Source organism: Anas acuta, chromosome 17, assembly GCF_963932015.1.
Source record: "Anas acuta chromosome 17, bAnaAcu1.1, whole genome shotgun sequence".
Lineage (NCBI taxonomy): Eukaryota > Metazoa > Chordata > Aves > Anseriformes > Anatidae > Anas > Anas acuta.
The window spans coordinates 2,470,136-2,487,325 of record NC_088995.1 but is presented as its reverse complement, the minus strand read 5'-3'; the positions used below and the strand labels follow the sequence as shown (position 1 = coordinate 2,487,325).

Genomic DNA, 17,190 nt, shown 5'->3' with positions numbered 1-17,190 from the left:
AGCGAGTATTTTTTAATGTTTTTCTTACCATGTCCATTAGTTGATCCTGCATTTTTTTCAGCTCTTCTTGATGAGTCTTGAGAGTTTCTTGCTGACTCTGCTCAGCTTTCTGTGCTGTCTGTTCCACATTTTTCTGTAGCTGAACAGCCTTTTCATTTGCTTTTGTAAGCTCAAGTTGTATTTGCTCCAACTGCCTAAAAAGACCAAATAAAAGAACATTACTTTTTGCTGACAGCATGACAAGCACAGATAAAAGACTCTAAATTATGCTGAAGTCCTATATTCTGTCCAAACATTTAGGAAGAGATTTAATTATTTAACATATAGGGAATGTTCTGTTAAATTAAATATACACAAGTGGGTCTAAGCACTTGCTTGTCTGCAGAGTAACACCGCTGCCAGTAAACTTGCCCCCAGCCTGGGGTTCTAAAAAGATAAAGAACTATTCTACCCACAATTTTTGTTTGAAAGAAACCACATTTTCTCTTGCTGGTCAAAAAAGAGACCCTTGTATCTCCTCTATTTCCAAATAAAAGCCCAAAAACTTGTAACCAAATAATTACGAAGCACAATTATGAAAGAGTATGTTATTAAAATGCTCATTTGCCCTGGACAGTGATAAGTATATGCTACAAGGAATTTTAGAAATTATAAAAGTGAAACTCTTCCAATCACTCAGAGGACACTATTTTGATTAATTTAGTTTGAAAGACTAAGTTCACTTGTCACATCAATGTGACACTCAGGAGCATCTTGCTCAGCTATTTGAAATGAGATAAAATGGGAAGCAAGGAATTCAGGAGTAAAGAACTAATGCAAAAATGTTCTGACAATGATGGAATACCTTTCTTTTAACCGTAGCTCATCATTCATTTTTGTAAGCTGGGCAGAGCTGTCTCCTGATGACTTCATGATCTCTGCTATGTCATTTTCTAGTTTGACTTTAGCTTGAGTCAGTTGCTGTTCTCTCTCTTCTCGCTCCTTCAGTTTCTCCTCCATCACTGAACAAGATAAAAGTTAGCAGTCTAGCAGATTTAATACAAAGGGAATGCGCAGACTAGCTAGAAGATCATAAAGAACTATAAACAGAATAATGTTGATGCTATAGACCTTCCAAATTACGTCTTCAAAATTAATAATTATAATTGGTTTGAACTTTGCGCTGTGAGCTGTAGCAGAAAGTTAAGAACACTTCAGAAATAGCAGTAAAGCAACTGGTCAAGAAGTTTTAGCTTTTTTTTTCCAGAAGCGAATCACTTAACTTCAGGCCATGAGAAGTTGGTAAGAGTCCTAATGCATATCAGAGGATAATCAAGCAGTATAATAGGAGAAGCATGCACACCTCTCCAGCTATTCAGCAGAAGAGTGGAAAACAAACAACGCAAGCAACATGAAGTTACAGGGAAAAAATCATGGAATCAGAATGGTTTGGGTTGGAAGGGTCCACAAAGACCATCTACTTCCAACCCTCTGCCACAGGCAGTGATACCTTCCACTAAACCAGGCTGCCCAAAGCTCCATCCAACCTGACCTTGAACAATTCCAGGCACTGGCGAGGTGCTCCAGCCCTCTGATCACATTTGTGACCTTCCTCTGGACCTGCTCTAACAAGTTAATGTCTTTCTTCTGCTCCAGCATGACTCAGGCCAGTGCAGGCACTGCCACCAAGGGCAACAGCAGCCCTTGGCATGACTTGAGTCCCAACAATGCCTTGAAAGATTTGATTACAGGGTACAAAATCATTCCTAATTTCTTTCTAGTTTGGTTTTAAATTGAGATGTGTAACTAGACAGATACAGCAAGTCTCCCACCTGCCAGATAAGAAAAAGTAGACAACCAAACTAGCACACTGTCTTTTTGACATCCTTGGAAAAAAAAAAAAAAAAGAGAGAATACTGTTTATGTAGATTAAAAAAGACAATACTGTTTATGTGGATTAATTATTTTATGCTTGTAAAACTTCAGTCTGGTTACTAAGCTTTTGTCTGGTACTTGACCATTACCACAGCATGATTTTGTTGCAATGTTAAAGCAAAAATTTAACTACTGATTTGGAATACACTCAGCCAGGAAATCTTTTGCCTTACTGCACTATTTCCTTAACGTCATGGTCACCTTGCTGTATCACTATACAGTGCCACAAAAGTTAGTTTTGCCGAGAAAGAAGGCTTTCTTTTGATGGCATATGCATTTGAGAAAGCATTATGCACTATGTAAGGTATGGCAAGCTGAGCAGGAGGCATAAGAAAGCACAAAGCTGATGCATATTTCAAAACATTCCATTTTATTACTTCCTTACCAGTCAAATTAGACTTCAGTTGTTCCAGTTCTGAAGACATGAGTGCAAATTGCTCTTCTTTTTGGTTTAGTTTTTTTATTGTTTCTATGCAAGTAAAATTTTAAAAACAAAGTTAGTAACTACTTAGATTCCAACAATTCCACCTACTTGCAAGGTATGTTACTCTCAAGAAGAGAGGCTGCAAGTAGTCCTGTCCTTTCCCTAGCTACTGAAACTGGTTTATTGCCAGGTTTAAATTTGAAAGCACATGAAAGAAAACACCTCTATTTTGCAGTATAGTTTTCTGCAGCTTTTAAGATCTTCATGTACTTTAGTAGCAGACATACCTTGCATAGTTTGTTGAACATTTTCTGCTTCATCAGCTGCACTAGTAAACTTTTCTTTCTGAAAAAAATAGACAAAAACCTAAGGTCAGGTTTGATGTTAACAGTATAATTCAACCACTGAATTTATATTAGGTATTTTTTCATGTAGGAAATATATCAAGTTTTCACTCCTATCATAAACAGACCTGAAGTTTTTGAACTACAGCTTAGCACTGCTATATTCAACAACATAATGCAGGATTTCTCCCTTGCCTTGTTTGCAAGCAAGTCCCTAAACTTTCAAAATAACTTCTCCATCAGCAAGCATAGCAACAGAACTGCAGCTACAGAGACTCATGTAGGAGACATCATGTTTGGGCCTCTCGATGTCAGAAGCTATCCATGTTACTCATGTGCTGCACAATGGACTTCTGCAACCCTGTGATCAATCTTACATGAGCATTTTCCAGCTTTACCAGCAGGAAGAGATGCTAGACTGAAAAAAAAGGTAGGATGCTAAGGAAGAAAATAAATAAGACTTCTCCATCAGCTTCAGATATTTACTATGGCCACAGAAAGACTTTATGACAGGGACAGTAAAAATTAAGCAGCTTGTCTTTCTATTGCTAACTAGCGAGTTTCTCAGGAGAATCCCACCCATCCACAGGATACCTACTTGCAAAATTAATTAAATTTGCAAAATGAGAAATCAGGTGAAAAATATCTTTAAGAATCATTTGTGAGCCATTCCTGTAGCAAGCATTAATTTATACAATAGTTATAATGATAAAGGGCCATGTGTTCCTTCAAGAGTAGTCTAAATTTAAAGCTGCACAATTCTTTTGACTTGGCTTAATATTTTATCTGAAATCTCTAATGGATGAGTTCTATTTAAACAAATCACCTGATAACACAAGTCAGGTGAAATGCTCTTTTCATTCCGAGATGGATCTTATTAGTCATGAGCCACTGCCTTCTGTTCATGAAGATCATAGCTTTGAAAGACTGCTCAGGCAGAACAGATCCTCTGAATTCAATTATGCTCTCACCACAAAACCCAAAATCCAACGGATAAAGTCAAAATTTTTGAGTATTACTCACCAAAATCTGAAGTTCCTTTTCCAAAGAATCTTTAACTTGATTTACTGCACTCAAGTTTTTCTCAAGGTCAAGAAGCTTTTGCTCTTTGCCCTGCAGTTCTTTGGCCAGATTACTAGCCTAACGAATATGGTCAAATGGAGTAAAATAAAATTACAAACATGAATGATAAAAACAGGGAAATTAAAAGTTGAATCTGAAATAAATAACTAGAATATTAAAATCACTATAAGATGACAAAATAAAAATAAACTGAAGGAAAAAGAAATGTAATGTGTTAACTAAGTGAAGCTGATTTCCACTGATGACTACATCACAGTACTAATTGGATCTTGAAATGTTTGAAATAATAATTAAAATTTAGTGATCTTAGAATTAATGGTGAAAACATTTAATGGCAGACATTTTGCAGTACACTGAAACATTTCAAAATACAGTTACAACATCAGTTGAATTAGCAGTTTTGGTTCTTTACCATTTTAATCTTTTGAACTGATAAATTTAGCATTTATGTTTCAACTAGCTATTCAGACCAATACACATATGGAGATGTCATTTTCCAAAAGGGTCTGCACCTCACCCAGGAGGTAGCGCAGAAACCCAGTGTGAACTCAAAAATTGTGCCAAAGGTCCACAGAAATCTAGTATCTTGGAACCATCTGTGAAGGACTTAGGAAAGCTGTTTCCAGCTACCTTCCCACTACTATGATTAGAGCTCTAGCTTGTCAGGTCATACATAAATTGGGGATGTGGGCAAACCCCCCAGATTAAATGGAAACTTAATGCTTTTATTAGTAGCTGCAGTGGCAGAACAACTTTCAAGTACTGAATGGCATACTGTCAACCTTAAAGAGACATCTCATCCAAAACCAAGAAAAACCTCGGTAAGACACATCAAGCTGCACTCTGCTTCAAAAATCCCGTGAAAAGGTTCCTGACAACACCAGTGCATACTCTTATCTTAAATGAAAGTTCCTCCAGGATCTTTTTTCTTTCTTTTTTTTTCTTTGTTTCATTTTTAATGGCATTCTCTCGCTTCTTCCATCATCATCTTTGAGGAGAGGAAAGGTGAAGATACTAATTCTATCAGCATTTCTCTAGGTGGAAGGTTGGGAACACGGATTCTCTCTACAACTCAAAGTAATCAACTAAGGAAAAAATTCCCCCATGAGCTCCATGTCACATTATCTGAATATTTCCAAACTTCCACCAAAGGTTAAAAATTTGTATATGTGGGTTCTTCTCCCAAATAAACCAATAAAGTAATTTTCCATAACATAAAGTTTTCAGCAGAGGCCTCCATAAGTCTGCAGAAAGTATAGCAAGAAATTTTCTTTTGCTGAGTGGTGCAGACCAAGCAGAAAAACCTGTTTAGAGATCTGACCCACTTAACGCTTTCTCTACACCTCCTCAGATGGTACTAAGATACATTTCTAATACAAGTTTTTTTTTTTCTGTGATGAGTTTGCTATAGCAGTTTAGAACAATACAAATGTAAAATAAAAGTAAAGTTAAAATAAAAGTAAAGTAAAAATAAAAGGATGGATGTTGATACAAACCTTGCTACTTTCATCAACCTTTTCAGTCTCTAAATTCTGTATCTGTTTCTCAGCTGCCTCAAGCTGCTTGCTAAGTTTCTGGACTTCCAATTTACCTTCAGAATTGGCTTTCTGAAGTGCATCAAGGTCCAAAAGCTTTTCTTCAGAAGCTTTGATCTGTTGTGTAAGACTACCAATAACTTTGGTTTGTTCATTGCACTTGGCTTGCAGTACCTCTAGCTCCTTTACCTTTATTTCAGCTTCCTGTAATTTGTTTAAAGTGTCTTCCATTTCTACTAGATGCTGATCTTCCACACTTTCCAGTTTGGTCTTCAAGCTTTCCAGGTTTTGCTCTTTCTCCTCTGTAACTGCAATTAATTTTGCTTTCAGGGCTTCGATCTCTTTTAAATGATGAGACTTTTCATTTTCCTGCTTCAGCTTTAAATTTGACATTTCATTTTCATAGTCTAATTTAATCTTCTCAATTTGAGTCTTTAACTCTGCAAATTCTGCTGTTTGAGCCCCTACACCTTTGCTGAAAGAAACTTTTAGTTCTTCCATTGCTTGCTGATGGGAGGCAATTGCAGATTCCAGCTTTGATTTCCACAGCTCCGTTACATCTGAATTCTCCTTGTTGGCATGATCAAGCTTAGTTTTCAGTGATTCATTTTCTTTTGCCATTTTCTCATTTGAAGCTGAAAGTGATTTGATCTCTTTCCGGAGTGCTTCTTCACTGATTTCAAACTTCTCTTTCAGTGAATTCATCTCACTCTGATGTTCTTTGCCAACTGCTGCCATTTTTTCTTGCAAAGAACTTATTTCTTGTAACAATGAAAGAGAAGTATCCACATCATCAATGTGTTTACTAGACTCTAATCTCCCTCGAAGCTCAGCTACTTCCTTCACCCGCAATGCTAGATCTCTTTCTAGTTCCATGATGCGAGATTTTTCTGATACTGTGGCCACCTATGATTAACAGCATTTTAAGAAAAGAAGAAAGAATTAGAAAAGATATGTTTAATAGACACAGATGCTTAGACCACAGTGAAAAGAAATTACCAAGCATTGCAAACCAACATCAGTAGTGTATTCTTACCAGCATTTTGGATTATAATACCTCTGAGTTTCATTGCCAAATCCTATTTTTATGGAAGTGCTAAAGAAACATTAAGTAAAAGAAAATGCTGCTTTTATATGGAAGGCTGTGAAACCAAGACCAAGTGTTATTTCATTTATGTATAAACTATTGCTAAAAAAAGTACAGATGTCCATAACTTTGTGTTCTGTGCATACTAAATTTCACCTTTTGGGAGAACATATTTAAGTTGATTTTTCTGAAGTTATCTAGAAATAACAACTTGCTAAATAACAGCTTACAAACTATACTTACTTATGTTAAACACGTTTAACAAAATGTTTCTCAGAACCACTACAGAGCAGAACTGACAGAGGTAGGAGAATGCCCCAGGTCCCTGATTGTTGACATAATTGCTTCCACTTTCATTTTATGCTAGCTATGAGACTGTCAGTGAAAAACAAAGTTTTAGCCTACAAATGCTCTGAAACACCTTTTATATCCAATCCATTGGTGTCTCTCAAAAAAAGTGTCCTCACTTTACCTGAGCTTTACAACAGCTGTTGAAGAAACTTCTGGTATGGATAAACAACAAAGCCAGCACAATGATTTCTAATTGGGAGATCACTATGTCAGCCTTCTTATTACACCAACATTCTGAAAAAATATTACTTACATGCAATTGCTTTTTAAAAGTACTTATTATAGACTACCTTCTTGGTTTTATAATATTCAGTCCTACCTTCGAGTCATGTGTGTGTGCATGATTATAAATATGCTTTCAAGAAGCATCAATCATACGTATTATGACACATATTCAAATGTCTATCCTGATCTAGTCAAAAGATCTAATACTCTGCATCTTCCTAATTAAAGAAAGTGGTTGGAATAGACAAAGACACATAGGGAGTATTATCTGAAGTGAGCAGTGCATAAATCATCACAGAAAAGCAATGGGATTATTTGAAAAGTACAAATACATACACAAATAATTGAATTTTGAGTATCGTACAAAAACTGTCAAGTGTTTATTTGCCTACTCTGCTATGGACAGAAATGAGAAAAATGTCTACAACTTCTCATCCTCTCTGGTGAAGAAACCATTTATGAACAGGGAAAAGGTAAAAAAAAAAAATAAAAAAAGATTCAAAAAAAAGAGAGCTAGAATTTCTTTCCAGCTGAACCCTGTGCTTTGTAAAATTTTAAATATTTGTGATGACCTTCAGCTTTGTTTGGAGGAAGATAACAGTATTAGCTTTTTTCTTCTGAGACAAAGAACAATGTAGTAACTAGAGGAAGTTCACACCTTGTCATGCAGAAAACTTGTCAGTTTGAGAAAAATGCAGAATGAAATTCACTGCCTCATTATATCCAGCGACCATGAAAGATTTAGGTTATGAAATGTACCATAAAAGAGCCGGTACTCATGGTTTATTTCCATGGCATTGCTCCACACTGAAAATGTATCTGATTCATCACCTCTGGAAGCAGATTTACAGGTTTTCAGTAAGCAGACACCTAATAACCGAACCTGAATGGTGCCCTATTAAGTATCTCTTACATTATCTATTACTGGGTGTTCACTGTCTCTTTATAAAGATGCCACATACCAGAAACAATCAACAACGGCATCTTGAAGTAATATCGATATGCACTTATGTGTAAAGAATTTAGGACAAAAGTCACTTATAAACAATGGCATATCATTAGGTGTGACCTAGATTCCCTTTACATGGCTGGACCTGACAGAAGGGTACGGAAATACCACCTTCTGCTACTATTTAGCTACCATTTAGCTGACCTTGTTGAAATGCCCAGTAATACTGGGAAAACATTCAGTTCAACACAGGTGATCATTAGTGAATTCTTACTACAGCTACAAGTTCCTTCTTCCCATCTTCTCTTTAGCAGCTGTAGTTAGGCTAGATGCCCACAGAATGACCCATGTTTGGAAGTGGTCAATGTGCTCCTACAGAACAATGTTCTGCTATTTGCACAGCAAAGCAACCATCCCATCCTCCTCTCACGCTCCTAGCTTGTGGTCATTTCAGATTTCTTGGATTTGGCATTTCGTGAATTATTTATGAAGTACAAAATAAAAATTAAAATAAATAAATAAATTATACCACCAAAAGCTGTTATGCCTTTGCTGTCAAATAAGCCCAGAGACATAATGCAATGTTAGAACATGTAGGCTTTTCTAAAAAGACGTGTGAAGAGCTGAGGTCAACCACAGCAGCCTTGTGGGCCTTGTTTCAAATAAAACTGAGTACAGTTAGCACGTCCCTAGCAAGAAAAAAAATCAGAAACATGCTGAAAATCTTAGGAATCAACATCAGCTAAACCTCTGTCTTGGGAAAAAGTATGTTTTGGGACTCAGTAATGTTTTGACAGGCAACAGTATTACTAATACTGCTGGATATCCCTGAAAAGATTGTGTCATGGGTAGAAAAAAAAGAACTAAAAAGGCACTGCAAACCTTGACTTAGCAGGTAGCACAGCCACTATTTAGGACCTCAGAAACCCAGCTCCCAAATTCTAAGTTACTGTTAAAAAGCACTGGCAAAGTGGAACTTATTTCTTTTGGATATAATGAACTTTGCTATTTCTGCCACTTTTGACCTAGATTTAAGCATAATTGTTGCACTTTGAAATCATCTTACCTGAATTCTTCTGAAGAAATGAGTACACATATACAGGCATACACACACACACCACCGAAGCTCAAAATTAATGCTAATTTTTAAGAGTGTTCCAGCTACATCTATAGCAGGTACTGATCGTGGCAGGAGCAAGAATCTCTTTCAGCACGTGTTAAACCCAGCAGGCTGTGTCATCAGAAATCTTCCACAACACAAAGCAGTCTTGTTATTTAAATAGTGAAAACCATTACCCTAGTGTCTTCTAACTCCCTCTGGAGTTTGTCAGCTTTGGTCTTTTCAAAGAGCAGGCTCTGTTCAAGCTCCTTAATGCGGGCATGCTCCAGTTTGGTCTGCGTCTGTTAGTGAAAAGGGAAAGGAAGAGAACACAACGGTGCCACCATCACATGCCAGCACACAAGGAGGGAGCCACATGCAGGCCGTGCTGCCAGAATCTTCTATCAATGATGAGCAGAGAAGATGCAGTGGATAAAATGAACAGGGAAATGCTATGGATGAGAAAGATGGACTGAAAAGTGTAAATGGACTGATGTGTAAAAAATAAAAAATAAATCACAAACGAAGAAGTATGAACAAAAACGTTTCATGCAGCCAAGTAGAAGTTATTTATCAGTACATGAAGTTTTCAGCACAAATTAGAATAGTTATGAAAAAGTATATATAAATATATATACACCTGTTCTAAGAGGATGATATGTCCCTTTCCTCGTCATCCCACTAACTTTTTTTAATGCATTGGGCTTATTTTTAAATGATTTAATTATGAACCAGGGGAGAATTCACTACCGAAGCTCATGTAATGAATTTCTTTTTTTTTTTTTTAAAGCAATAGTAGCTGCATCTCAAGTCTTAGCCATAAAATCTTTTTGGTCAAGATAGGGAACACTAAGGTTCACTTTTCACTAGGGTATGAATTATTTCAATAGAAATATAAAGAACGTGGTTGCCTATAACTGCAGAACCCTCTTAGTTTATCCCTCTCCTCCTCTTCCAAAAGAAAGCAAGCAACAAATAAGATTCTCCAAAACCAGGGGAAAAAGTGAATTAGCCTGGTTGTTCCATAATTGCCGAAGCCTAAATGCATTGAACAAGATGTAAAAGTAATAAGATTTAAAAAATAAATTGTAATTCTCATAAGTTCCTAAAAAGCACAGAAAGTACATGTAACGAAGTAAGCAGGCACCTCCTGCCTTTTGGTTAAAAAGGGATAGATTTTTTTTTTTTCTTTTAGCAAGAACACAGAACATCAGTAAACTTGATACCTAGGCTCCAAGATGCCCCCAAGAGAGCTTGAAGTTCGAGAGATGCAAGTAAAGTCCAGCAGTTAGTTCATATCTGACCTGCACCACTGAAATGGGGAACAGGGGTGAGTGTGTGTGTGTGCACACGTGGGTGGAATAGAAAGAAGTAATACAGAGTTATTTCTGAAATGCTGAGATCCAAGTATTGTGTCAATCTTGACTGGTCACTGTTAGCGTAAATGTATGAAACAATCCAAATTAAAAGTATTCTGAAAGTGTACTGTTGCTTCACGTGTCTTTTCCAAAAAAAGAGCAGCTTAAGGAGCTTGCCCACATCAAGAGTAAGGTGGATCTCCAGAAAAAAGACTGAATGAAGTTCTGTCTGGTTATGCTAAGATGTGATTAAGAGCCCAAGAAGTTGCATCCATCAGCCTTGAAGAAAGTTCTCTAGCTTCAGCAATTACTTTACTACAGAACAAGTAGTAAAGTAGTAAACAGGTAGTAAAGTAGTACACAGTAACCCCCAAGCCTTATGAACTGCTATTAGTAGAGGAGAGTCCTGCAGCCTGAAAAGCTACCCATTGAACACTGGGTTGAAAGAATCCAAAAGGAAGGAAGAGCATGAATCATTCCAAAGCCACACTGCTGCCAAACCCACAGCACAGCAGCGTGCACACAGCTGGCAGGACACTGCTGTTTCTCTGATCTTTGCAAATGCTATTTAAATATCCCTACAGAACTGGGTTATTTATAGAGGGACAAGCTGATTAGTACTGCCTCCAAGCCAGCAGTTAAAGATCCTAGGCAGTCTCTGCAGAGAAGGTGAGATAGGGACGAAACTCTTGTTTTGCTCCAGGCCTGTTCTCTAATCACAGTATTCCTTCTGACAGCACCAAGTTATCTTCCTCTCCCAAAGCATGTAGACATCTGGTGGTTTCAGTTTTTTTAAACATTTTTCCAGCTGAAAAAAGTGTTGGCTGTTTTACTATGCAGTTACTAGATCTAAAATACTAAATCCCTAAAGCATTAAAACTTGCTTCTTAGATTTGTTCTGGTTTTGGTATTCCATAGAGGATTTGTTTCTGTATCAGTGGAAGATATTCAGTGTATACAAGGAAAAAACAAAACAAACCACAAACATAGAACATGAGAACATGGGTTATTGTTTTTGTCTCTCACAGCCTTCAAAAACTAAAGTAAATGTTCTAAAAGAAATAAATATTCTTAAAAGTGGCCATAAATCAGCCCCCTCTCTCAGACTGATTAGTATGACTTCTGTTCTACAACAAAATTATAAGTCTGAAAACAAATCTATTTTTAAAAATTGAATATTCATGCCTTTCTTGCTCTAAATCCCATTAGGGATTTATTAGAAAACAAGCCCCAAACCTGATAGCTGCAGAATTCTCTTTGCATCACATTGCAAAAAATGCTACCTTAAGACCTGCTATACTATACATAAAAAACAAAATACTTTGATCATTAATCTTATTGACATTGCTTTAACACTGCAAGGATCAAATATACCATCATCTATGATGATTTCATGATTACCATTTTTAACCCCTACCTCTTATATATTACAGAGAAGAATAAAATTCTACCAAAAATAAAATAAAAACTAAAAATTAAAAAGAGAAATGTCTAAAAGATTGTGTTCCTCTGAGGAAAGCCAGAGCACAGTAAGCTGAAAAGAGGAGAGTACTGTAAAAAGAAAAAAAGAATTTGATTTTAAACCTCAAATTGAATGGAAAATAAAAACAAAAAGCAAGCAAACAAAACCCACAAAGCATCTTCCCCTTCTCCAAAGCTTCACAGTTAGATTAAGAGAGGGGGAAATGGGACAAGCCTTACTCTGGCTTGAACCCTAAAGAATTCCACTAAAATTGAATGTCAGGAGGCAGTCATTGGTTATTTTCAGCATTTATGTATTCTAGCTACACTTTCACTTCAAAATAAACCTTCAGTTAAGTTCTCCATCTACAGGTAAAACTGTGAAATTGTGCTGAGGCCATAAAAGCTGATAACTGATTCTAGAATAGGGGCAAGATGACATTCAGTTCCTTCGTGCTGGGATAACAACCACAGAACACGATAGATTATGAAGCATTATCCTGGAAACTAAGTGATCACCCAGTTCTCCAAAGAGTGAAGATGTCCATTTTTATGGAGAAATTAGAACAGGGAAATAAGGAGTAAAGATAGGATTAAACAAGGAGTGCACAAAACGAGAGAAAGGAAGGGCACATGCAGATTTACTTCTAACACACCGTGAGCCTGATTGGAAGAATAGAGGAGACCCGGATCGCTGAAGTAGCTTCGCAAAAGCAACACCTAAGAATGCACAGCAGGAAACCAGTTTTAGTCTTGAGAACTTCCTATCTTGGCTGGGGATGCAGCAGAGGAGGCAGCCTGTGATAATTTTGCCTAAATCCAATCAAAGAGAGGGCTTTTAAATTCCACTATTCTGAGCTAAGGAAGCAAGAGGGCTGCTTTAATGTCTTGTAAGGCAATTTCTGCTATCCATTTACATATATTTTTCCTGCATAATTCAAAGGGAAGCTACAGTAAAATAGACAGCTTTAAAACGTCTTAAAAAATAGCGTGCAACTATTTTTATTTTTCATAAAATACTCCCCTTAGTATTTTATGAAAAAAAAAATCAGGGGAGGTAGGGAACATACTATTTTTTCCCTCAGAAAAATTAATTGGCCAGATGCAAACTGCATCTATTGAACAGCAGTAGGAGCTCATAGGAAACAGCGCAGGATTTTGTGAAGAGAGCAACTAAAATCCTACATAGAAATGAAAGACATTTCAAGATCCAGGACAGTCGTTTTCTACAAGCTCCTATGCTCTCCAATTAGGTGCAGAGTTTTTGCCCATAAAGAATTCTAATGACACATTTGCCCTCTCTACAGTTAATGGGGATTACAACGTTTAGTCATTACACACATTCTTTTTGATAAACGTAATTGCTCTGAAAGCAACATGCACACAAATACTAGAGTCAATGTTTCAATAACAGATTATGCAGTTAGTGAATAAGTATAAGCATTTTCTGCACACAATCTGTTAACATGGGATGTCTCTGCACATTGAAGTGCCCTCTTACATTTTCTGGATCTTCCGAAATCTGCCTCTTTCGCTATCAGTAAAATTAAAAAAAACAAACAAAAACAAACAAAAATATTTCACCTGAAGACTTAGCACTATCATTCCAACACAAACATCAGGATACATCTCATTATCTTGTATTAATTTTAAATTCTTGAAGCTATGCAGCTTGACAAACCAGACTCTTTAACATGGTCTGCCAGGACTATCCAGTGAATTAACAAAAAATAGAAAACTATAAGTTTCCATGGACTAAATAATAAAAGGAGCATTCTATGAAGAGTCTAGATAGGTATCTTAAAATGAATGGAAGACTAAAATAAAAGAAATGTTATATGAAATGAATCACTTTCATAAGGCTAGCACTTTAATCGTAAAGGGTTCACAGGGACACAAGTCAATTAACTTTGTTCTCTATACTGTGCAAGAGTCTAATATTTTTCAGATTAAACAACAAATAGAGTAGAACAACTAATATTTTGCTTTTTAATTTGAAATTTGGGATAAAAATTGGAAGTGTTCAAGTAATTAAGAGCAATTCTTCACTAAATGTTTCCTAACCTCATTGCATAATAACATACTATTATAATGAACACGTGAATAGCTGTTTAGATTTTGGGTACAACTGTCTTGACAGAATTTTTTTTTTTAATAAATCTTCCATTAGAAGACATTAGAAAAATTAGTAAGATATAAAATAATATAAAATATCAAAAATTAATTTTCAATTACATTATTTTCACTTAAATTATTTGTTTTCAATTAAATTATTCTAAACAACTATTGCCATTCTACAGCAGAACCCTTGCTAAAGTGTATAACTGAATTAAAGGTGCAATCCCGTAATTCCAGGGTGGTTAGCTTACTCAGGGACTGCAGAAATGGAAAGTACTTTGATGTGCTTCGCATACTCTACGACCAGGATTGCATCTCTTAATCATTCCTGTCACCATCTTCCAGAGAACAGTCCAATTCGGATGAACTGGTTGCATTTTTGTGTCCTACTATATATAGTGTTTGCAAAGCTGGAGCTATTTTACCTCTAGGTCTCCTTTGGTAATGGATTCTTCTTCCACACGGAACTGAAGGTCTTCAACTTTCCTGTGGGGATAATTCATTAAAATTCAGATAACTTTAAAAGAAACTGCTTTCAAACTGTTTTCAATGGAAAACTGCCAGCAAACTGCTAGAAACATTAAGACATGAGAAGTATTTCACAAAGAACATTGGTGAGAAGGAAAGACACAGCCTTCAAAGAGCAAGCTCTGACAAAGGCATCTTCCTACAGCTGTATGAAGAAAGTACTTGGTAATTTTCTGAGGAGTTAAAAAGAAAACCTTTGTCAGTGTTGTTTCTCTTAGTCCTTCACCCTTCTCCACACATTCTGCATATTCTGCCATTAAGCTAAGAAACAGAAAGTTAGGAAACATTCAAGATTCCCAAGAGCTTTCTGGTAGTGCACTGGTCCACTCACATCAAAAGTCTAGCATAGACAAGCACATTATTAGCTGTCAAGATGAACTGCGAGATACAGACTGGGAGTGCATGCAGGAACACAGATAACAGCTTGCCTTGTTCATACAGCAGTTTTAGAGCGGGAAGATAGAGGTGAGAAGATGGTAACTGACCTAAAATTTTTAAAAAGCTATTTCCTCCCTTCCCTTTATCTAGTATGCCCCAATGAACAAGAGGCCAGATCTCCTCCTTTCAACATAGTAAGATGGGGCAAAGGAAGAGACAAGCATGCCTTCTTTCCTTTGAATTGCACATGCTGGTGCCTGGAGCTTGGCTGGCAGGTGTAGAAATCATTACATCAAAGGGAGTTACAAGTGACAGATGTCTGAAACAAAAGGACAGTAAGAACTTGTGATTGTCTCACCCCTATGCTTTGGGAAACAGAGGATTAAAGATTATTTGACTTCAAGTTACTGCTGAGACTGACTTGAATACATATCACAAGGAGCTTTCAAAGTAAACAAGCCTAGAGTGGCTAGGAGGAAGGAGAAATATTACACTGCTGAAGCCATGAAATGTTTTCCTGGCTGTTAGACGTCACTTCAGTTAATGGGTAGCAGGCAGACACAGCAGCACTGTTATGCTGCTTAGCAACATGCTGAAGGTGAGCTCAAGGCCATGAAGGATTGCGGTGAAATAGACCCCCACTGACCTGGCATTCAGTGAAAAGAGGTTTACAGCCAGGCTACCAGAGGTGCTGCAAAGCTTTTTAAAATTATTTTTATTTTTACTTATTATTAAATTAAACAAACAAACAAAACATTGCATTATTTTGTAGAGGTTATACAAATAATTTTATTCCTAACTGCACTGTTTATTCTGCAAATTCATTAGAAGTGGGTCCCCCCCAAAAAAGGGAGCATGAAAACTGTAATGGAATTACCCAGGGTTTACCATTGGATCTTCTCTGTGTTTTCCAGTTGTAGGGAAGCCTTTCAGAGAGGTTGACATCTGACTAATTCCCAGGGAGTACACAAGCCTACAGCAGACTCACAATGGGTTTCCAAATAGACTCTCACAAAAGCATTCGGAATCCAATATAGCCTCCAATATAGACTCCAAACAGTCCACTTTAGATTGTCTCCCAAGGAATGCCATATGCTAAGTCTGAGTAGTTAATCAATCACAGAATACCTCAAAAACATTTAATTCCCTCTTCCAGCTGTAACACATCACAGTATAATTTTCTTTGGCTGTATTATACAGCTATAGCTCTTCTCCCTCCCTAAATTTAAGAGTTTATGTTCGTATTAATTTTTAGAAACTGTAATATGGTTTTGTACAGTAACTGCCCATATCTGCATTATTAAAATTTGTTACTACAGTATTTACTTTTAGTGCAAAGTTTGTTTTTTATCAGTTATACTAATGAAGACGATTTTGGGTTACCTTTTCTCTTCCTCAAGCTGATTGAGAAGCTCCACTTTCTCCCTATCAGCAGCTTCCACCATAGCTCGTAGCTGGTCCATTTTTGCTTCCATCTCCAGTACATGCTAATTAGAAGGAATAAGAACAACATGTAAGTTGGACAATACATGAATTTGTTTCCAGGTTATGTATCTGTACCTCAGTAATCACAATTTGGTAAAGTGATAGGCCAAGGGAGAATAATATTATATTCAAATATGCATATAACAGAAAAAAAAAAAAAAAGAAGCATTGCTTCTTGACACATGAAGAGAAGTTGAACCAAAATTCATTAAATTACACAGATTTGCTATCTTACCAAGCTAAAGCTCCCACAGGGAAGATCTCATAGGTATAGACTATTATACTTTTGGAACACTACCTCTTGCTCCCAGACCTTTTCAGTAAGAAGATACAATTTGAGGAATTAAGTCAATTGTCTTAAAGGCTCTGTTGTACGAACAATAGCATTGATCTTACCCGATCATGTCCATCTCGAACAAGTGCTAATTCTTGCTCTATTTCCCCTACGTGACTGGTTGCTTTTGCAACTTCTGCCCTCTCCAGGTCCCTTTCTGCCAGGAGCTGTTCAATATGTTGCTGCTTCTCCTTCAGTGCCTCCTGTAGGGCTGTGGTACCAGAAATTTTTCTTGCATACCGGGAGGATGTTTCTGTCAACTTCACAAAGTAAGAAAGTTAAAAATCGTCCTGTATCAAGCAAAAACCAGGGATATCTCCAGACTCTACAAACATTGTGTTAGTAAAACAAACGTTTTCTGTAACCTACTGTACCTTCTCCTTTAGGATTTTTATTAAAGAAAAATATTTTTCTTGCTTTTACATTTAAATTACTTCATTTTCTAGAATCCAACAATGGCCATACCTATGCAGTATGTTGGTTTTGTAGCAATCAGTAGGCAGTGTGTAGGAGACAG

General features: G+C 36.7%; 1 protein-coding gene across 7 annotated transcripts in view; it reads right to left on the bottom strand.

The window, feature by feature from the left end:
* CLIP1 (CAP-Gly domain containing linker protein 1) overlaps window positions 1-17,190 on the bottom strand; it is a 65,832-nt gene that overhangs the window by 19,594 nt on the left and 29,048 nt on the right. For 4 of the 7 annotated variants that reach the window (XM_068654130.1, XM_068654131.1, XM_068654134.1 and 1 more), the window contains exons 6-16: window positions 16,736-16,933; window positions 16,238-16,341; window positions 14,374-14,434; window positions 13,332-13,364; window positions 9,209-9,313; window positions 5,262-6,206; window positions 3,706-3,822; window positions 2,626-2,683; window positions 2,300-2,383; window positions 845-1,001; window positions 29-194 (exon numbers count right to left, since the gene is read on the bottom strand). In XM_068654130.1, the coding sequence (XP_068510231.1) occupies window positions 29-194; window positions 845-1,001; window positions 2,300-2,383; window positions 2,626-2,683; window positions 3,706-3,822; window positions 5,262-6,206; window positions 9,209-9,313; window positions 13,332-13,364; window positions 14,374-14,434; window positions 16,238-16,341; window positions 16,736-16,933 (2,028 nt within the window). The remainder of the gene's footprint in view (window positions 1-28; window positions 195-844; window positions 1,002-2,299; window positions 2,384-2,625; window positions 2,684-3,705; window positions 3,823-5,261; window positions 6,207-9,208; window positions 9,314-13,331; window positions 13,365-14,373; window positions 14,435-16,237; window positions 16,342-16,735; window positions 16,934-17,190) is intronic. The other 3 variants (XM_068654132.1, XM_068654137.1, XM_068654136.1) reach the window with 2 other exon arrangements.